This window comes from Cataglyphis hispanica, chromosome 15 (genome assembly GCF_021464435.1).
Source record: "Cataglyphis hispanica isolate Lineage 1 chromosome 15, ULB_Chis1_1.0, whole genome shotgun sequence".
In the NCBI taxonomy this organism is placed as follows: domain Eukaryota; kingdom Metazoa; phylum Arthropoda; class Insecta; order Hymenoptera; family Formicidae; genus Cataglyphis; species Cataglyphis hispanica.
This window is the reverse complement of record NC_065968.1, coordinates 1,622,829-1,646,730: the sequence shown is the minus strand read 5'-3', so window position 1 is coordinate 1,646,730 and position 23,902 is coordinate 1,622,829. Positions and strand designations below refer to the sequence as shown.

Here is a 23,902-nt window from a genome sequence, read left to right as displayed (position 1 = left end):
TTATAGCTCGAAGATTCGCAGCTGTCTTCCTTCAACTTGTTGCAAATGTATTCCGTGAAATCCTGATTCTTGTTAGTATTAGGAATATTTATTATAATGCTTTAAATTTTGCTTTGTACAATTATATCCAAATAACAAAATCATAAAATGTTTTCTTTTCCTCTTTCTATGTGTATATGTATAAATATATAATAAAATATATTTAAAGCTTTCAGTAATTTTTTATCTTGAAAATCTCTTTTAAATAATACAATATATGCACGTGTATCTGAAAATATGTGCGTTCTATTAAAAAAGTTAAGAAAAACAATATCAAATTGTAGATTTCTTTCACAGTAACATTTGCAATATAAATACATCCTACATCAACATTACATTGATGTCAGATTAAACTGTAGTGTCGGCAATACAATTATATACATCAATGTTCCCAATAATTTCGCGTTGATTCAATTTGTTTTTGTTTATGTAGCATTAATGATATGTCGAAATATTTCAATATATATGTAACAAATAAATAATATATATAGCACTATAAAACAAATAAATAATATTATATTGTTTGGCAGATTTTGTATAAGATCAACATTGATTATCAATACGGAGACAGCATCGGATTGAAAAAAAAAAAACATGTATTACAACAACGATCGTTTCCCTCCGGCATTCGCGCGATAACGCCCATCATATGTTACATATTAGCGGCAAATGCGGCTAACAAAAAAAATTGTTACGATGCTACATTGTTTGGTGCGGATTAACGTCTTCAACCTTATCGCGTATAAACAGCTGCAGCTATATTTAGCGACATTATATGGATCAATGTTATCATATTTCGTCACCATTTGATAAAAGCGAGTGTTTCATTGTTTGAATTAGCACAAATTCAGTCTAATCACGTTCTAAACGAATGATATTCGCATAAATCCTGCATCAGTAAATAGTAAATATTTTTTTATCGAACGTCTATATTTTCAAAATATAATACTTTTTCTAGAACGGTGTTTCAATGGTTCTCGATGATTATATTGATGAGTCTCGATGTTTATATTATAGATTAGATTCGACTATAAACCATATTGCAAAATATTTATCTCATATTTTTTCATCTTTCCGTATATATGTGTCGTTATTATATTTAATTATTGATAATATTTTATTGTATGGTTCTGTATTCAGCTTTATCTAAAATTAATCTAAATGTAAGCAAATGAAAACAGATGATATAACTTCTAATGATTAGCACATGTGATTTCATCGCGTGACGTCATGTTAACTTTGGACTAGGAAGATTTGTCCGTCACTACGTCCAAGGCGTGTGAGAGAGGCGATAAAAAATAAATATTGCATGCGGTAATAACTCGAGGTTGTTTCCCGAGATTAATTCCTTACCTGATCGTTGTCTTGTTGATCTTGGCCGTAAGTGGGAGTATCACCATTAGGGGTAGTGGCGGCGGAGGGTCGCTGTGACGTTGACAAGTTGATCGCGCCGTCTCCGTCTGTGTCATGATCCATTATGCCATCGTCCTGAAATCACGATCATCGTTACGTCAGTATCCTCTCGTGCACAGAACTCGATTATAAACGTCGCGCACTTTTGCGAGAACGTTGTTTGTAATGTACCTTCGTCCAATCGACACATTACTTGAAATATAATTTAAAATTTTGTTTCAATATTATTTATACAATAGTGGTTATTAAAGAGTAAATACCAAAAAAATTTATATTTAAAATAAAACGCATTATATAATCATATAATTTTTTTTTTTTGCAATATTAATAAATTTTTCAAGATGTAGTTTATTAAATATATATATATATACATTTTATATATACATATATTTTTTAGCATCCATAAAATCATTGATATTATATAAATACTAATAGAAAAGCGAAAAAAAGAATATTAGAAATATTTATATAGAAAGCTGCGCACATACACAAATAACTTTGTGCTTAGTATGAAATATATATTTTGGGAATATTCGATCATGACCTCAGAGCGCAGTAATCGTGATGAGATCTCGAAATATGCGCTCTTATCCGACATTGCCCTCAGGAGAGTCACGGTTTTAGATCGAAGTCTGACGCACGTGATTCCACCCACTCGACGCAAGAGAAACAATGTTTCACGGTTGCGGAAAGCTAATAATACATACTTTCCCGGAAATACGTAACACATCGTGCTAAGATTCTGTTAAATTCATACTAAGATTCTGCTTTCCATCATAAGCAGTGTATAGTACACAATACCTACAAGGTTATTGTAAATATTTCGGAGTACGCCTCAGACACGATGGTTTAGCTACGTATAAATAATTCGCACAGCCCATCGTAATAAATTGTATAATATTAAAAAAAAAATGTACTTAATTAGAAATTTAAATAAAAATTATATTTTTATTAAAGCGTGAGAAATAAATGAAAATGTCTTTATTCTATTACTTTCGCGTATATGCAAAATAGGAGGAAGTCCAAAAATCATTATTAACATATTAATTATCCAAACGGAAAAATTAGTCATGCAGTATTCCTTCATGGATCTCACTGGAGTAAATCGAAAAAAATCAATTTTTTTTCCAGAAAGGAATAATTACGTGCAACCCGTTAATTAAACATCTGTCGCTTATCTCAAATTCTACAGCTAGAAAAGATACGTATAAAGGATCTCCTAGAGAAAAATACGTAATCAAGCGTCGTATAATTAATAGCTATTCACAACACTGATTATTCGCGACGACACATTCATGACTAATATTATGATACGCCTAAAGTCATCTGAGACGATCGCTTAATTAATTCTTAATTAATATATGCATGCCGCAAAGATTCAATCAAAATTCCTTACATCTGCTTCGATCCGCTGGCGGTCGCGTTGCAGTCCATGAGCGTTTAACAATACACTTTCTGACAAAAAGGGAGATCTGCAGTTTCCGGCAGATCAAAACCACGGGACACTATTCCGAAACTTCACACGGCGGGCGACATTTCCGATCCCGACATCGCAACGACGCGGTCACAGACACTCGCGCTTACGTCCACCGTAAACATCCGGTATGTACGATGCGGAAAAGCCGCGCGGCGGCGACGGAAGTCGCCCCCCTGATTGTCTCACAAAAGCACCGGACCTCACACACGTTTTCCACACTGCATCCAGGAAGCGGCACTTTGAACCTCCTCCTTCGCAAAACCCGGGAGTCACTCGCGGAGGAAAAGGAGAGGGGTAAGAGTCGAAAAACACACCCTCCGACAAATTGAACGCAACGACAGCGACGGCGAAAAGATAAAAAAAAAAAAAGAAGGGGAAGAGATACAAAGAAAGAGAGAATGAAAGCGGATTCGCGTAAAGAAGAAGACGAAAGCCAACGTTAGCACGCCAACCGAGTAGAACGAGGACTAAACACTAAAAGCGGCACAGGCATACCAAGCAGCCCGACCGGCTGTTGCTTATTGTGTAAATATAAACAAATATAGTTGAAACCAACCAACAGGCCTGCTTTCAGTTTCTCCCGTCCCCCTTCAATCTCCCCGCTGCCACAGTCCTCCGCTCGCTCAATGTGTGTACCCTACCTTCTTCTCCTCCGTGTCCCCCATTCCCCTCCTCATATTCCCGCACCCCCTCTACGCGGCACGTCCAAAGGCTTCCTCTCCTCGTCCCGCTTAGACACCCACCCTTCGTTACGTCCCTGACCCCACCGCCAGCAAGCAAACCACTACATCATACGCGGCACATCGTGGTCTGACTCGCCTTACCATATGTTCGTTTCTCCTTCTCTCTTTCCTGCTCTTCGACCATATCCTCTTTTTTTCTCTCTTTTCCTCTTTCCTCTTTTCTCTCTCTTTCTCTCTTTATGCCTGCGCATCACACATCGCCGACTCGTCACACACTGTCGCCGAAGTCGGTGGGTTGCGGGAGCCTGAGAGGTCTCTTTGGGGTTCCTTTTTTTTTGTGAAATGCCTTTACGGATCATGGAAGAAGGAAGCGGCGGCCGAACTACGTTTTTTTCTCGGATACTTCTGACGTACGTGTTGTGAGAATAGCTATGATTATTCGAGACCAGTTTGTGTGCCAAAGTTTCACTGCCGATCAATTGGAAACAGTTTATACGAAGAACACTGTAAGATCTCTCCCAAATTTTTTGGATGTAAATTTTTAATCAATTTGCATGCTATAATTGTGATATTATTAAGACTTCAAAAAAAAAAAAAAATTTTATTAAACACTTAAAATAAGCTTTAGTTTTTTTAGGAAATTTCAAAGAACCGGATAATGAATGCGCATTCGAGTTACTTTTAGCGTGCATATGATAAATATACTAAATGTTTACTTTGGATGCTTTTTTTTTTTGAAGTATATGCATAAAGAATCTTTCAGTTCTTTCTTCTTACATTGTTTTCCATAAAAGTTTTATGGAAATTTCCAATTATGCTATTCATTAATAGAAATGTATTTCTATTTCATTCAAGATGTTTACATATCCTCGGCCTTGTTTATGTCCTACAATAACATCAAGACATCAAAATAAACTCACTTTACGAACAAATATTTATTAGATAGAGATGCTGAAACTTTTCCCAGTGTGTATATATATATGTGTGTAGATTATTTACCATTTATCACCTTGATAAACGCGTAGAATTTATATATTTTTTATTGCATATTAAATGTTCTACATGTTTCAAAAATTCAATTTGAGTTATAAATTATACAAACTACGTTTTCTATGAGAATAGCTTTCAATAATATAATATTTAATATATAATACGGACACATTATGCATCGCTGAAGAATAATCTCTTAATGTGCACTTTACGACAAGCATTTCACGACTTCAATCCGCATTTCGCGAAAAGAAATGAAGTGGACGGTGCAAGTATGGAAATTCTCTATTCTTTGGTTAACTAAGTATATATACGCGCGAGAGGCGGTACACACGAGCGATAAATACGCGTGTACACACGTGTTGCCTGACGCAACCTGAACCACCGAGCTCGAGTTTGTACAAGCGAGCCGGAAATGGGGGACAAAATGTTCCTCGAAACGATGTGTCCTTAAATATTCCTTTCACTCGTGCTTCTCAGCTCCTCGACAATTATACGATGTAGAGCGATACTGTACCTGCTGCGGAGGAGCCGAACACGAAAACACGTGCTTTCGAATTATTCTATTATGTATGTGCACTCGTTTCGGACAAACTTGTTATACAATGTGACATAACACACACACACACACACACACACACACACACACACACACACACACACACACACACACACACACACACACACACACACACACACACACACACATATATATATATATATATATATAACATTTTATTAAAAAATCGGAAGCATTTAAATTTTCTAAAAAATATATTGAATATTTTAAGATTTCTTTTCGCTTTTCCCTCTCTCTCTCTCTCTCTCTCTCTCTCGAATTCACCAATATTTCGCTGAAAAATTTAATACCTATTTCACAGAGCACTTGAATAAATAACATAAAACTGAAGTCGAAGTCGGAAGACGACTAACCTGCATAAATTCCCGGGAAAATCCGGTGCTCGCCGTAACGCGAAATTTTCACCGCATTTTCCGCAGCGGTGCTTCGACTCGCACATTCTGTGCGTGCGGTTTTAGGGAGACCGCGGAATATATAAAAATAAATTCTGCAAAATGCTAGATGGAAAGTTAACTGCGCGCAAACGAATCTAACTGGAATTACACGCCTTGGCGCATAAAGTTCTTATTAAGCGGCCTGTAAAAGCTTGTAGCAACGAAAATACTACCGCATCTTTTTCTACTTCTACTGTGCTTCCGAGGCATGGCGCGGAAGAAATTTCGCGAGTGACTGTATTAGATTAGCGATACCAACTATAAAAAAATATTTGAAGTGATTCAAGGATTTTAGTCATCTGTTGTCGGGTATCTAAGTGCCCATGGCGGCATTGCGAGGAGGAACAAAGTCCCATCGTCGGTCCTATGACAACAAAACTGGAGGCAAAAATAGACGCAGCCGGCTCAGTCGGTTTATATATGTACGTCGTATATACTAAATATGTATTTATTAAGTAAACAACGATGGGTCCCGCGGTACGTCTCGTTTCCTATTTCAATGTGGATAATGTGGCCGGGAATTTTGGGAGACCTGCTTGCGCCACTGCTTCATAACAATGGCTACAGATCATATTTCGAACGCGCACAAAGTGTGAATATGCTTCCTTGGCTAAAAAATTATTTACGTAGTTATTTTGACAGAATGATATAGATGTTGTACGCATGTGAGGAAACGAGTCTTCATTCCAAAGTTTAAAGTCTAGAAAATTTAAGTCTAAAATTATTATGAAATATCTAATTTTGTGTTAAAAAAGAAATTTTTAATAAATAAAACTTTTACATTATAAATGTAATAATTATATAAAATATATGGAATTAATTAAAAAAAAATATATATATATATTTATATAAAACAATTAAACGTACATATGTATAACAAAATAATTAATAAATCAATTGATAAATATTATTAAAAATTGAATTTGAACAGCATTCTCATCTTTTTAATTTCCATTACTTTACTTTAAGCACAAACTAATTTAAATGATTTAATGATTCAGAATTTTATAAAGATCCTGCGCAGCGAATCAATTTAACTGATTACCATTGTGTATACAAATACATATATGCATAAATATATATCGTTAATTTGTACTTTATCTGAGAAAAATGAGATGAGATTAAATAAAGCATAATGTTATATACTCGTTATCGAGCATCGCGAAGCAGCACACAGAGACACACGTACATACAGATACATAGAGATAGCCTATTCAGCCATACAGAAGGATAATCGTCGAGAGTCGAAGCAAGAAGAGATAACGAGAGCTCATATATCCCCATCAAACCGGAAAGGGCGACAAGGTAAACGCGCGTCTTCCCACGTGCTTACGGCTGTTTGAAGTCCTCCCGGCATACACGCACATACTCATCAAGGGTCTGCTTCGTCCCTACTAAATAATAAACGAGAGGATTTACCCCCGTCAGGTCCGCGCGACGGTACATAAAAATACTTGAATCTGAGAAATTAGCGAGGTAACGGGCTGTCGTCCGTTGTGGGCGGCGCGAGAAAGAGGGACAAGGGTGTGAGGCGAGTTGGAAGAGGAGAGACACAATGAAAGAGGAGACGCTGAAAAAGAGGGAAACGTGGAAGGGGTCGAGCAACGGAGGCGTTTCGGTCTCCGTGCGGAGTGGCCAGGAAAAAAGGGTACCTAAAAGGGTTGAATTAATGTCGCGATAAATATATGATTTAAGGTGGAAACGTTTGCAACTCCGGCTAATTTTTTATCTGAGAACCGCGACCGCGCTCACCGTGGTGAGGGTTTTTACCCTAGAAAAGCGGGCGCGACGATCTATCCATGGCGTTGGGCGCCGGCAAAGAGAGACGGAGGGGAAGAGAGAGGACGAAGGGGTCGAGTAGGAAGAAGAGAGCGGCCAGGAGGGCGCCTCGAATCTACCGCTTATTTCTTTTTTCGGATAATTTACTGCCGGCGAGAATTTGAGCGGACACGCGCTTTTTAATAGTTTGCGCCGCCACTCTCGAAAGAGACCGGTCATGCTCCTTTTTTTTCCTTCACTCCGGCCATTCTCGCGAGCCTACGCATAGCCTCTTATTAGTCCTTCTCTCTGTGCGTATGTATGTATGTATGTGTGTGTGTGTGTGTCGGTCTTTCCTCGCAGATCGTTCCCGCATCGAAAGGACAATGAGGAGGCATTCGCGGTGGTTACGGTGAAAATTACGAGACTATAAAACGAGCATCTATGACGCGCTTCATATCATTCGACTCGAAGCGACGAATTTTACTACAGATTACTCATCGCTTTTCTTTTTAACGTCGTTTAACTCCATCGGATAACGACGCATCTATCGAGTCGCGAGCGCGAGGTTAATCAGAGTCAGAACGATCGTTTTACGCGCTCATAATGCGTTCGCCGCGATCATGCATATGTGAATGCTCCTCGTGATGGAAGCAAATAAACATCCTGACGTACATTATAGTAACTCGACAGAAAACAAAAATCATATGTTCATTTCTTTATTCAATAATAAAATTATGCGTAGTCTCTTAATCATCAAAGAATTTTAAGTAGATGAGAATTTCTTATATTTTATATAGAAGAAGAATTTGAGAAGGCAATTAAATTATTTCTACTTAAATAAAAAATAATGAGACACACAACACACGTGCATTGTGACATAAGTAAAACTAGTAAAGAAAATAAATTCATTTACAATTCTTTATACAAATTTTAATATAATTAATTTATTGATTATATTCTGCATAAGCATAAATTCTGCATTGATATATTTCAAGATATGTTTCATAAAACAAATTTGTTTGACAAAGTTCCCTCGCTTTGCCAAAATTTTAAAACAAAAAAGAGTATCTTCGATGGTAGATTCCGTTATAAATAAATAGATAACACCTGCGGGTGCACAAGCAGTCGTCATATGCGTCGTCACGTCCGTTTACGCGAGAATATTTATCGCAATTGCTATAGCGGCGATAAACATTAGCCTATATGTTTACGTTTACCTTAACGTTACGTTACGAACGATAGCCAACCAAACATTTACATCTGTCTCGTATCGAGACACGACATGATAAACATGTTTCCTCGAATCCAAGGAGGAAAACGAGCATCGTCAGCGTTCGGCGGAAGGAAGGTTTCGTCACGAAAAGCGCAATTCTCAATACCCACCCCTTTGCGCGCGTAATCGGAACAGGCGCCTCGTACATGCCCTCTTGGACCAGAATATCCCGGCGGGACCGCAAACACGCGTTTCCCCAATCATCTACGTGGTCTGACGACACGGGCAATCGTCGTTACCAGCGTCGGATCTCGCGTGTATCAACGGCATACGTGACATCTGGTTCGAGAACGATTGCGGGCAAAGGAAAGAACCATCTTCATTTCCAGATCGCACTGTGAGAATAGAAAAAAAAAAAAATAGAACGAGAAAAATCTAATAAAAAGAATAAAGTACATAAAAAGAAGAAAAACATCAAAAAGAGAATGAAGATTTAAATGAATAGATAAAAAAAAAGATCTCAAAGAAAAGAACAGAATCGAAGAAATAACAATAAATATTTATGCCATAGGAAAATAAAGAAATAAACACAAAAATATAAGAAAAGAATAATAGAAGAAGAGAGTAATAAAGAAAGAAGTATGAAAAGAAGAGTGCAAATAAAGAGACAGTAAGCGAATGAACAGAAAAGTAACGGGATGCTGGAGGCCAGTCGGAGATCATCCGAGAATAACAGAGGGTGTCTGAAGCGAGAGGCAGAAACACGAGGGGAGAGGGTAGAGCCACCCTCCAGGAAGCGAAAGGAGCGACGACCGCTTAGGTTTCCGCAGCGTCGACGCTTTTTGGATTAACCGCTCGGACATTAGAATACGGAATTGATATATTATGGTCGTGGACCGCCGTCGGCGGACCGTTTCCTCGGCTGTCCACCCGTTACCACCCCTTCTTCGGCCGCGGAACCGCGGGGGTTAGGCGGATTCGTGAAAGAAGGAGGGCGGATGGTCCGGTTACACATACTCTTTAAGCATGACTGCTCGCTGTTCGCATCTTTCATCGCATTATCTCGCCCTCGTAAAACATTCCTTTATAGGTTGCCGAAATGTCCCTTTATAAGAGAAGGAGGAGAGGGAAAAGTAGGCTGATTACACTCGTATCGTTGCTGTGTCTCTTTGTCTTGAACGATTTTATCTACAACTGTATATGATGTCGATAAAAATATGTTTCTGCGAATTTTTTACGAGAACAAAATTTCGATTTCTTCAAATAAATAGTTGTATTATAATTATATAAAAATAATTTAATTTGTTAAAGTATTATATAATATTTGCTTCCTCAAATATGAATTTAATATAATTCTTCAATTATTACATACACATTATATTAAAATCATAGATGGCCAAAAGAAATGTGTTACTGTTTTTAAGATGAGAAAACTTTTGTTTTTGAATTTATTTATTTATGATAAAAAATAAATTTGAACGACCATTTTTTCGCGTTCGAAAATATATGTCGATGTACGCGACCTGGAGATCACCACCGTATCGCGTGTTTTTTTCGAGTTGATTTATCGCGGTGGCGATTAAGGAGGCCGCCTGGAAGCGAACGTTCGGCTCAAATGAACGTCGATCGGCTCTTTCGACCCGAGTTCGATCGGCTAATGGCCCCCGGTAGACATTAACATTGACGGGAAAGTCGGCGAGCGTTTATGTGAGCGTGGCGTTAATTCGGCTTTAAGGCATCCTTGGCTTTCTCCCCTATATCCGTGCCGGTGGTTCTCTTGTTAGCATACTTATCATCCGTTCGTGGAATTAAGAGAGTGAGCGAGGTGTCTTCGGATAGTGATGGTGCGATGGCATGAAGAAATCGCGCGCGAGGGTAGAGAGAAAGACGTTAGGGGATGACTGTCGTGTACGGGGTGGAAGCGGGGATTGGAGCGGGCTGTTGATAATATCAGTCCGAGTAAGATAGGACGGGTATTGGCTGGCGCACTATTGTCGAAGTAATGTTGATTGGATTCAAGACCGAAGGCATTAATCTGCCTTCTTTTATTATGGTACCGAGCGGACCGTTCTCTCTCTTCGTCTCTCCCCTGTCTCTCTCTCTCGCGAGGATCGTGTCGTCTCCCACCACGTTTGATCTCCCACTTATACGAAATACCAAGATTCCCTCTGTCTCAGAATAGTCTTCACGCTGCTCCGGAGTTCCTTACGACGGCGTCGCTCAAATGCCTGTATCTGCAGTCGCCATCGATCCGAGATGCTTCGATTGGGGGGCTTAAAATATGAAGTGTACCTCGGCGGCGTTAAAACCTCGTTCGTTTTGGCGATCGCCCAAAATTTCGTCTCTACTCAATTTATTGGATATTACCTTCGCTTGGAGAGAATCCCGATATATTTTTAATCTTTCCAAATGTGTATACTTTTTGTAAAATTCTCTGTTATCGCATTATATTATATACAGCCCTATTTATATCGAAAAGAAGAATTATTTTTTTAAGTTTGTAATCTATTTTTGCTCGGCACGAAAATTAATAGAGCCGATTGCTATTTTTTTTGTATTTAACCACATTAAATGTTAAAGTAAAGCGCATTTAAAGTTAATTTAAAAAATAAATTTATAGAAAATTCAAAAATTTATGCAAGAAACGATGATAAAAGTTTTATTTTGAAAAATGATAAGCATTTTATGTAATTAATATAAATAAATAAATTACCTCTCAGTTATAATAAACTCCAAAAATATCAAACATTGTGATAAGCAATGCAATCAAAGAAAGAAAAAATGTAAGACTTTAATCTTTACTACATCGTAGAGTTCATGTGGAACACTTCAATTAAGTTTCATCTAATCCACCGACACCATGTCCACGGATTAACGATGATTTATTAACGTAACCAGCTGTATCGCGAAAAAATCGAGCGAACAATAGCGGCATTGCTATCTCGTAGCTACGGACTTTCCGCTTTAGAAAAGAAAGAGATCCAGATGGATGATCGTAAGTGGTGGACAGTGTCCGATAAGGGCAACCGTCGGAACGGAACGAAGCGAGGGAGATCCGCGGCGGTTGCCGGTCCTGAAGAATGGACCTCTTTGTTTAGCCGTTTATGGTGGAAGAGATTTAGCCGGATTGCCGTCAACCGATAGCCACCGAGGGTGAACAGGCAAGGGGGTGAACGCCCGGAATCCGCTCGGTGGAGAACTCGCACCAATACCGAACCGTCCGCGGTTGACTTTTTCCGTCTTCCCTGCTTTTTACCGATCTTCTGTCCTTTTTGTTCTCTCCTTTTCCTCACACGGCACGACAACACCTTCCGAGGAGATTCGGTACGCTTACGAGACGACCCCTCACAATGGTCGGGCATTAGCTGACAACAGAGGTGTGGACATCGAATAGCCCTAACGCCCTTAACATCCGCCCTCGCCTACCCCGCATGATTGGCCGGTCAGCCAGCCGTGCGAAGCGTTTCGCATTTATAGCCAGCCGGCGGATCTCGCCGGGATCTAAATAAAATCTCTGCCCGTGCAGAGATAAGAGTAGCAAGATTCGCAAAGAAGCAAATCCTCCTCCTCCGCCAGTTGCTCGGAAAGAAATGTCAAACGATGTACTCCTGCGATTTGTTAAATCGAAATAAAACTAACGCGAAAATAAACAGAAAATTAACGAATTATACAAAAAATATTGCTTCTACGTAAAATGCAAATATTTTAATATCATATTTCTTCAATATTAAGTAAACTGATAAATAAGATAAGCTATATTAAAAAGCTGTTAATAGTACTGATTAATATAAAGTTGCAAATTATATATATATATATATATATATATATATATATATATATATATATATAAATTTAATTTATAATATAAATATATAAAATATTAGTTTATAATTTTATAAATAAATTTTATAAATGTATAAATGATATTTATGTGAGTGTACTCGACTTCTCTCTTGCGCTTCTAATAAAAAACTTAAAATGAATGAATGGTATCAATTTAGAAATAAACCTGAAAATCGAAATCCTACAGACATCCACGACTAAGCGGTTTTGATACGACCAGATACAGTTATGCAATAATGAGCTAATGTAGGTAATAGGATTATGTCGAAATCTCCTGTAATTGGCCGCTCAAAACGCGAGCTCGGTTTTGCTAATCACCCACTAAAAGGTAACTTTGGACGCTTTACAGTTAAGCTTAAGAGGTTTACTGGACTTTACACGCATACGGAGACTTTACGATTGTTTCCTTTTTCAGAATCATAAGATGCAAAAGGTCGCGAATTCTCATTTTAATACAATAGGATTAGTTACACAATCCTATTTACATATGTGCGCAGAAGATCGTTCCTTTCTTTATCTTCGCAATTAGCATAATATCACTTGTATCAAGAAATTAAGATTATCTTAATCACGTTACCGGATTAATGGCATTATTTTAATATTAAATATTAATATTAGAAAAAATTAAAACACTTTATGATATGCTTATTTCGATTTTATATAAAGAATAATTCATCATTATTTATATATAAAAGTCTTATTACAACCTTGTTTAAAAAATATCGATGTTATTCTAATTTAAATATGCACGATATATATATATATATATATATATATATATATATATATATTTACACAAAAGATGAAGACGTAGAAGATATCTTACGAATGTCATGACACGCTCGATAATACGAATATCGCGGAAATACCCTCATTTTGCTGAACATCCGAGAATTGAGAGCAGGGATGAAGCTGCCAGTCGAGGAAAACTCCATAAATCACTGCGGAGGCAGAGGAAACCCAAAGAAGGCTAACACGTATGGATCGCAACTGTGCGAACGTGCGTGTGCTATCGGCAAAAATATACACGTCTATATATGTACGAGAAACGGATCCTTATTTACTCTAAAAGGTAAAGGGAAAAACCGACCACCGGTCTCTGTTCATCCGTACCTAGATGGCCACTACCGTGGAGCCTGACCGTTCTCACAGTAAATATATCGAAGTGAATTGCAACTTCGTCCCTAATCCAACCCGGATACCCCATGCTTGAAACTTGATCCATAGCATCGCAGTAAATTCGCGCTGAATTTATAAGAACCGCTCTGCCGTTCTTCGAGAACATCGTTCTTAACCCATAAATAAATCTTTTCTGACCTGGCGATTTTTGTCATACACATTTGCCATGTAAAACGTGCCCAAAAAGTTATAATTTATGTCTAATATTTTTCAAGTAGGATATAAATAAAAAAGAGGTTTTAAAAATTTAGAAATTATTCTAATAAATTATTAGATATTACTTTTTATGCATTAATTAATAGGATGTGATAAAAACACATGCAGTAAAATTTGCAGTAAAAATTGAATAATCTGTATATGATTTTTTTGCAACTCTAAAGTTAGAGATATGAGGTGTAAGAGTTTGTTATGCGCAAAACATTTATATATCTCAAAGTATGTCGATCTGCAATTTTGAAGCAAGTCCCGGCAAGAATAATTCACCACCCTTGACGAGATGCGCGCGATGAGAACGAACTACTACTTTAACCTCCACCTTTTAGCCCGCGAGTTTCGAGGGTGCTCAACCGTGTAGTGTCAATGAATAAAAATTTGCGGTGAGGGTGCCGTTTGATGCCGATTTTAGAACTTACCCTCCATCCCGCTCTCGCCACTCCCCTCTTCTCTCGTCCTCAGCAACGGGGACATTACTTTATACTGCGGCGCAGGACCCCCGCGAGAGGAGTCATGGCCCACAATCAAGGGCGCTCGTGGAGAGGGTAGCTCGCACTTATTTTCGCCTGACTGCCCGCAACCTCCTCGAAACCACCCCCTTTGGCGCCTACTCCGAATAAGACGGTTTTGCCGGGAGATCATTACGCCGCGCCTTAAGTCGAGCTAATATGTCCTTCCCCTCCGCCCCGAATTCACCCTCCATCCGACCGCCACTCGTATATATCTCTCGAAGAAGCGAACGTCGCGAGTTAGAAGCCGGCACCGCCGCTGTCGCCGTTGCGACATAGACAATTTAATGCCGTTTTATAAATTATACATCGTCTGCAAGCTCGCGAGACGAGCCGATTACCGGGGTAGATCCTTCGTCCTCTATTTAATCCAGTCTTGAGATATGTGTATGTGTGTGTGTGTGTGTCTGCACGTTGAGATACCTATGTACGATCGCGACAGGTCGGGTGGATATGTGTACGCGTGACGGCGAAGAATTTCAGGGAAAAGTAAATGCATTCAAACAAGGATTCCTAGGATGCGAAGCTTGCCAGATATCGCGGAAGGACGTTTATCGGCGTTTAATATCGGTTAAATGATGGTTTCTTAACGAGAAAGATTTTTCAATAGCATTATTTGCATTCATCACATTTTTTGTGAGATAGATATTAAAAAGCTAACTTGCTAATTTTTTTTTTTTTTTTTAATAATTTATCATTTCATTTTTTTCTAAGGTGAAAAGTTTGTTTAAATAAATAAAATTGTAGCGTTCAATCATCGATATGTTATATACAAAAAATAAAAATTTTTTTACATTGAAATAAAGGAAAAGGAGAAAAGGCTCACCCTAAAATCGATAAGCACGCCCGCAAATCTAAAGAACCTACTCCACCTTATCCTTAGCGAAGGGGGACGAAAGGCGAGTATCATTGTAGTACCTACAGGGCCAGAGGCATACAGCCCCACGACGTTGTCGTATTATAAAAATAATATATCGATATCGTAATAAGGGAATGATTGGATACATCGACACCCTAAAAGTTTAACCCTCCTCCTCATTTCACGCCACCTCTTTCCTTACCGACTATTATTCATATAACGTCGGCATATTTTCAAACTGCCTGTGCTATATCTTTGGAAAAGATGTGACGCAAAGATATTTTGAATAGAGCACATTGTATATGCGAATGTGTTATAATATTACAATACAAATATACATATAATATGTTGTTTGATTAATAAACTTTTTTATGTAATGCTTATCTGATGCATGATGATAAGCAAAAAAATTCTGCATATTCGTTACACATATCTTTTTCCAAGAAGACAATCCCCCTTACCCTCGCTCGTCGAAAAAAAGGGAAGAAGGGTGCGACTATTCCTTACGCTCGCACGTGTTACGGGTATCGATTTCAGGATTAGGTAGCAATTTTTCAAGCCTACGACGAATAATTACTGAATCCTTCCCTCGACAGGCGACCTCGAGCGCAACCAACGGTTGTCGTTGCCACTTTTGCCTCCTTGGCGCGTTCACCGACACGCGGGCTCCGTTCTGTGGAACGTCAATGAAAAATGTGGTGCGAAGAATTTGCTGGCGTGATTAACGGTCTTGCACCCTTCCCCCGACCCTCTTTTTTATGACAAAGCTCGGAGAGATACATCGATTGTTTGGGATTTCGTAGCGCCACAGTATTTGTTCCGGAAATTGCAATCGCGACATAAGAGATGTCTTTATTATTTCCTATTATTGATAATTTTTTGCTTATAATTGAAAATTTGATGCACATTTCTCATACTTTTTTAAAATCATAAAATATACTTTTCTCGGAAGTTTAACATTATCTTGAACATTCCGACGATTAATTTTTATTTCTTTTCAATATAATTCCGACTCTCGTGGCTATTATTGTCCAGTCACATCACGGTTCAAATCTGAGATTATATTAAATCACGTTATAGAAAGACACAATAGTCGTTTTTAAACAATGTCGCTGAAATCAACGATGCATGTCAGCGCGGTCGGACCCGACGAGGTTTTTTAAAGAGCCATGGAGACGATACACGTCGACGTAGTAACTTTCTGGGAAGGAAGCCGAGGGGCGGACTAGATGGAGGCCGGGATACCTTCATCTGCGGATTACTTATGCACGAGCAGCCGGGACTCATTTCATTGCAACGGAGCCAAGAGCTGGGAAGCGAGTGGAGCCAAGGACGACGGAAAAATGTTTCTATTTAGCTCGCTTAAGCTCTTTATTAAAGGTTCGCTTCTTTTGAGAGTCGCGCGCGGCTACGAGTCGAAACCGGGGAGACCCAACGCCGTGATTCGAGAAAAAGAGATTGTGGTCTCTTAACGACGACTCACACACACACACACACACACACATACACACATCCCCCGCTTTCTCTTATATTTCTTATCTCTGTTTTTCGCGATCACACGCCGGCGTCTTCATCGGCCTTCCGGTCTAACGATTCGCGAGATTCTCAGGGTAGCTCGCAGAAAACGGGCGAGGAGAAAAGGGGGGGGGGGGGGAAAGTGGGAGAAATTGCGTCAATTACTCGCTGATTTCAGCATCTGATCCGTGGATTACGTCCCGCCGCGGATACTGATCCCTCTCTCGTTTATTGAGCGACGTTTTCGAAATGGCGCGATTGGATACAGGAGTATGCGGGGGTCGAGAAACCGCCTCTCACGCGCGAGAAGCGCGCTTCCGTCGCGAGAGATAAGAGGCAGCGAGTAATATACGAAATTGGATGTTTTAATAAACCACCGGGTGGCGCAACGAAGCATCGCGCGCTCGAGAAACACGAGCGGCTTTTCGTAATGGGACGGTAATATTTATAAGGGAAATATATTACCTGCAGTTTGAATTAAATGAATTCTAGCCCTTTGTGCTCAAATGTCGAGTGTGTGCGCCGCAACGCAACGCAACGTAAAGGAGAATTAAATGATAATGTGTACAATGAGGCGGGGAGAATATAAAGTTTGGCTTAAATAAATTTCCGCTTCCGCGCTCGAAGGATGTGATAATGTGAAGAGTTTATATACAATTTTATATAATATATGAGTAATATTGTGAAAAATCTTGTTATTTCATATTGAAAGCTATTAATAAATTAAGATTTGTACAATCGATCATCTGCCATTCTGTACTATTGCAAAACAAAATGACATTTATATTTTTAGTAAATAGATTTTAGTAATTTTCATAAATATATAATACAACTAGCTCCATAATCCCAATATAAATTTTTATGAAAATATAAAAATTATTATACTTGCGCAAAGTATAATTATTTCCGCAATAATAATAATAAATTTGAGATTAAATAACAACGCGCTGCTTGCATTAAATTGGTCAATAATCCTATAATCAGTGAAACAAAAGTTTCTTCTCATTTAAATCGTCGCATGACTGAAAATATTTTAAAAATCCAGCCCCGTCAACTAGTTCGGCCCTTCGCGATCTCTCAACCCTCTTTTCGAGGCCGATTGTCTTCTCATCGCGAAAGAGACGGTCGAAGGAGGCTACAAATAATTCCGGGGTGTTATTCGATGGCATATTTTCGATTATCGGCCAACGAAGCGTAATCTGCGCCGTAAATGGAGGATTGTCTCTGTGTAGCGCAAGATGAGGTGCTGCGGGCTCTTCGAGGGATGGCATCGAAGGGGGGTTCGGTCGCGCGAAAGAGGGATTTACGGGGGTATGGGGGTGTGACTGTAGGAGAGAGGGAGCATAGCCACCAGCGACTCTTTAAAAGAAAGCGGGATAAACAGACAGTTCCAGCAGAGCAGGGAGGAAATGTAAATTTCCAGCGAGGCGGAAGGACGAGAAAAGAATAAGGGCTCGAACACCGCGGGTATATTGAGTGAGCCGCCGGCCTTTCCACCCGCACGGCAAGCTACCCCGCCTTTAAATTTCATGTGCCAATTGTACGCGATTGTCTTTACTTTGCTTCCCGCGCTCTCCGACCTCGCGGGACGACGAGTTTTCCAAGTTGCGCCCGTTTCTTCCGCTCGATGTGTTTTGCAACGCGAATCTTCGCGTCGGCGGCGGGGGTATCGCGAAGCGAAAACAGAACGTGATGAGTTTGCTGCGTGTATAAGATGCCAGTTTGCTGATCAACTGGATCAAGAATTAAAAGTTATTTGTCCACAAATTTTAATTTCCAAATTTTAATTGGACTAATTTGTCCAAAAATTATAATTTAAAATTCTGTTTTTAAATTTCGTAAATATTCTTAATTACGCAATAATATGAAAATCGCACAGATTTCTTTTCAAATGCGGCTGCTTGAGACGAGAGATAAAATAAAGAATACATCGCAAAAAAAGTCATATCACTGACAAGTGCAAAGAGTAATGTAAGTAGACGGCCACGAAATGATATTCAGGAGGAAGGACACGAGTAGCTGGAGAATGAGACGGATCGAAGGCGAGATCGCTGTCCACGGCGTATAAAGTGAAAGATTTGCTCGCGAAGGGTGGCTCGCGTGACAGGGGTTGAAGCGACGGCGGAGTCGGACGGTCACCCTACGTGCCGGGAATTTCGCGTTGCGTTAGGAAGAGGTTGCGGAGAGTACACGAAGTCCGTTCCGGTGTTGTGGAACTTGGAAGGGCCGACGAGAGACGATAAGCGAGAGCAACAGTCGCTGAATAAACACAAAGTCCAGTTAAAGTCGTAATAAATGTCGTCCGCCTTCCGACGGGCTTTCCCTCTTTCTTAGCCCAACTCTCTCGCCGTGCTTACTCTTCTTTCTTCTCCGGAGACAAACGGTATTGAGGGCGAAAATTGACGGCTTTATCGCGCCGCTTTCGTGAGCGCGAACTTTCCGAGGAGTTGCGCTTTCGTTCATATTCTCCAGCTTCGAGAATTCTACGCGTCTCTTTTTACCGATCCCCGTGATATTCCCCGGCACGATTGGGCCGCTTGATTTGCAGTTATATGAAAGAACAGAGATTGGATTGGTTATATGTTCACAAGAATTTTTTTTCCGTATCAACAACGAGATTTGATTTTTACTGATTTTTCAACAGACAAAATCGATAATCAAATGTAAATATTAGATTGTTTACAATATTTGGCAAATTATCAATAATTTTTTGATGATTTTTATATTCTATATATTAAACAATTAAACAAGTAAAATATTAAGACATGGATTAAATAAATTTATTTTCAACGCAATAAATTTATTTTTTGCAGAAATTATTTCCTTATTATAAAATTTGTTATTTATGTATTCTGTTGGCACAAATAAATTATATTTTATCATAAAATAAAATATTCAAGTCAATGTAATTTTATATAAATCATACCCATTTTATGTGTACACTTTATTCTAGAAAGTAATAAAATATATTATTCCATACATTTAATATTCCAAATTACAATATTTTACGATCAATAAATAAATCCAAAAGAGAATTAACATAGAAATGGTAACAAAATAATAATTCCGCGATTTCGCGGAAATGTAATCGCATAGATCTGCCGGTTTTGCAATCAATTGACGTAGTCGGTTACCCGCGAAACCGCATGACAAGTGACACAGAACATATGTTAGAATTGTTTATTCACGTATCTCGCTAAACCTTAACCCGGTATCACGTTCTGGCGGAAAAATAAATTCCCATTGGGGCCACATGTTTGTTCGATGTTGCGTGATATCGTTATATACATAGCAACTCTATCGTAACGCTTTAATATCTGTACGACAACCCTAATCCGTCATGAGAAAGTATCTATTTTAATGTGTTACTTCCGTTCACGATATATGTTAACGGTTTCTATGTTTGATTATTCAGGTGTTATGAATTGATAATGTTCAATGATAATAATTTTAAAATATTAAAAGACAAATTGTGAGCAACTTGAAATCCCCGTTTCAGAATTACTTATATATTTATTCTTTTAATTATCGTCATATAATTGCTTCATCGTAATTAGTATAATTTCTTAAAAAAGAATGCAATGTTAAAAAAAAGTCTAATAAATTTTCTAATCTCTTATTTCCTTTCTATAAATCAATCGAAATTGTTATCTCAAATTGTGAATGTCAGCAGAATGTCTATCTATATCAAGATGACTATAGCATCAATGACGTAAGTAACGATATTTTTTATAGCTGTATCGTCGTAAGTAACATCGTAATCAACATCGTTCAATATATTATGCGCTCTCATGATGTTCCGATTACGTCGATATATCTAAGGCCATGTGTATTTTTATCGTATATTGACACGAAATTGAGAATACATATATTTTTTGAGCATTTTACAGAAAAGTTATGAATATTTTTCTGAGAAAAAGAATAATCTCTTTAACACTTTAGATATATTATAATATTTAATAAAACTTAAATATCGCAATAATTAATAAGAAATATGGATATTATACATTTTTGGAGCAAAATAAACAAACATCTATTTTTGTCTATTTTTTTCTTATTTTTAGATGAACTAAAATTTGAAGATATTATTAAAAATAATAGTAATTATTTTTTAAAGCACACAAATTGTTACGTAAGTATTGTAATATATATATATATATATATATATATATATATACATATATAAAAACATTTAGTGTATACTATAGTATTTTCCAGCCATTTCCCATAGAAGTCGCCTGAAATAGCGAACATTCGGCGCCGATGTTCTGGAATATATCCTTGCAGAAATTTCTGCTGGAAAATTTTGTCGCGAAAGTTTTATTTTGTTTCCGATTTCGGTGAAAATACGACAAAACTTTCCGTTCATTCTACCGCAATGATAGTAATAAAGTTTCCCGCTGTGCGTATTTAATTAAATATCTATTCCCCAAAAAGTAAAACATTTAACATTATATTTTTATCATAGATTTTAGAGCGTTTTTTAATAGATTCTCAGTACCATAAACACAAATTTATTAAATATTTAACTGCACAATATATTCTACTTATGCAAATTATTTAGTGATTTTCCGCGGAATCCGAGGTCATCATATGTAACTATTCATGCCAGAGTCAATTAAAACTTTTCAACAATGTCGATCAAATCGATTTCATATGATATTTTGGTCGCTCCCAATGAAAAGCCCGCCTCTAACGCATATTCCACATTCGGGCCTCTCGATCAACGTTGTTTCGACTCGTCACAAATATTTACCAAATATCGATCTCACCCGCCGTGTGTCGTGGCGTGGTCGCGATGATGAGTAAATTGCATTTGCCGGTCATCCGCCATGTCGATATTTGTATTCGTTTGTACATCGAGTAGCAGATTGGCCGTTCGCCAATTAAAAGCCGCGTTTATTCTCGTACACTTGATACAAGAATCCTCATGTAATAATGATAACCACATATGCAATTGTCACAGCGTCCGGTTACTATTGTTTTCACAAATGTATAATTTATGCTGCAGGATAGTAAACTTTTTTCATAAAATTACAATACGATTCTATCAGTCGTTAATCTTAAAATAATTGATTCTAGAATGTAAAAATGTTTGTTTTTAATGACAATATAAAGAATGATTAAATGAACGATTACAGAAGAAACAGTTTACATTATATCAATATGAACAATTATATAGAATCTTGCAGAAAAATATAAGAATCTTTGCTACAATGATAAGGAAATATATTATATATGATAGTAATAATATCGTACAAAAAGATCAAAGTTTTTTAGAAAAAGAACTGATCATGGACTTTAGAGACATGGCAAACGCTATAAGAAGAGCTTTATTTTTAACTAAATTGCAGTACCATATGGTCTGGAAATGTTTCCGCCTCTGTTCCTACGCGAAGAAACGGGTCTTATTGATCTGCGTGTATCGGAAATATCGTGGATACTTGCCATATGCATTTGAGTGTCTACATCCGTCGTATCTTATAGCTTCCACGAATTAACAATAAGTATATGCTTTTGTAAAATTTAAAAATAAATAAAAGAGTTTTCCGAGAAAAAATTATAAAAATTCCTCCAAAAATATCAAATAATTGTCTACCTAAACTCATAAAACATCTATTCGCTCTAAAATCTCGAAATTCTGAGATTAAAATGATAGTATTTCTTCAATATTATAAAAAGAACTAAACGATAATGGGTGGTATGTTGATATAAAAGAACCTTTCTGCAGCTCTGAGCATGTAGAGATCTTCATAAATTTTTGAATTAAAAATGATCCAAATAAAGTGATCGAGACGATTTGCTACAAAAAAAGAACAGTGCCCTTCATTAACATCGCCGCCGGCGCTTAATTTTATCTTGCGCATTCGATAAAATAACGGATATCAGCAGCTCGCTCGTAGCTCAAAAAATTCACCCGAGATTCGATCGGAAAACATACGGATATGTAATCATCCCGCGGGAAAGCGTCGGTGACCGTCAGCATCGATCGGAAGACATGCGATCCCGCGCGACCGAAGGCGGCTCTCCTCCGTCTCGCTACGTACGAGGTCGCCGAACAAAGGTGACGGAGACCGTGGACGTAGGTCGTTAAAATAATAAAGGTTGTTATTGAACGGCGCCGCTGTTGAATCGCCAGGTATCCGTGCAAAAATTTGAATTTCTCCCGCTCGGCATCTGTCGGTCTCGCGCTTCTCATCTCTCGATCTCGTCCCCTGCGCCCAACCCTTCTTCCCTCATCCTCCTCTCTCCCCTTTCCTTTCATCCACCGACGCGAACCTTGGCAATATCAGAGGGCGAAAGACCCGATATTATGCCATTCTCAATACTGCACGCGGCTGCGGCCGCAGTAGCGCCGTATTATTAAAGGCATCGAATAGACTGGGAGACTAACCGGGATCTCTCTCGCAACAAGAGAAAAAGAAAAAGATAGAGCAAGAACGGCAGAGAGAAAGAGACAAGCATTGCCAATGATTTTGACAGTAGTAACAATGTATGGGAAAGAGAGATACAAGAGAAAAAAAAATTAAGAGATTAAAAAATAAGAATAAATGTGGAGATTAAAAAATAAGAATAAGACACGTAAATGTGTACAACAAAAAAGGGAAAGCTCCAGAAAACAGAACAAAATTCTTTTAAACGCGGTATCAGCCATATTCTTTTCTGCACACATCCGCGAAGAAATCTAAAAGGAGCGTTGGAGAACGAAGGGCGGGAGGAGGAAAGCGAACAAGAGAAGAAAAAAAAGAATACCGAGGAGAAATATCCGCTCCCTCCTTCCGCTTGGCGTCGGAGATTCGCCTTCTACAGTGACGTATTATGCAAGCGAGTGCGAGAAGAAGGTAGCAGTTGGGAGGATGGAGGTGGTCGGAGGAGAGGGCGTCGTTTGGCAATCTTAGGGGATTCCGTGGATACAATGGGATCTCAATACATCACTTCACCTAACCCGACTCCCGCCTCTCTCTCTCTCTTCTCTATCTCTCTTTCTCCGTCGTTTCTCTTTCACCTCTCCGGCCTTCCTCCACCTCTTTGGTTCCCGTTTCAGCGGAGCAGCACCAACGAGGCTCCCAGATGCCGTAATAGCTTAGGAGCCGACGTAATAGCTGCCACTGCCTTCCTAGAGAGAGTTATAGTTCAACAACGCAGAAATGGAATCGCGAGAGAGAAAGGAGGTGGGTGGAAGGTGAGGCGGCA

The 23,902-nt window shown here is 38.5% G+C and overlaps 1 protein-coding gene across 21 annotated transcripts in view; it reads right to left on the bottom strand.

Moving 5' to 3' along the window:
* LOC126855291 (forkhead box protein P1-like) overlaps positions 1–23,902 on the bottom strand; it is a 309,110-nt gene that overhangs the window by 94,072 nt on the left and 191,136 nt on the right. For 19 of the 21 annotated variants that reach the window (XM_050602783.1, XM_050602800.1, XM_050602782.1 and 16 more), the window contains one exon: positions 1,393–1,527. In XM_050602783.1, the coding sequence (XP_050458740.1) occupies positions 1,393–1,527 (135 nt within the window). Of the gene's footprint in view, positions 1–1,392; positions 1,528–2,848; positions 3,465–3,485; positions 3,596–23,902 lie in introns of those variants that run through there. The other 2 variants (XM_050602801.1, XM_050602797.1) reach the window with 2 other exon arrangements.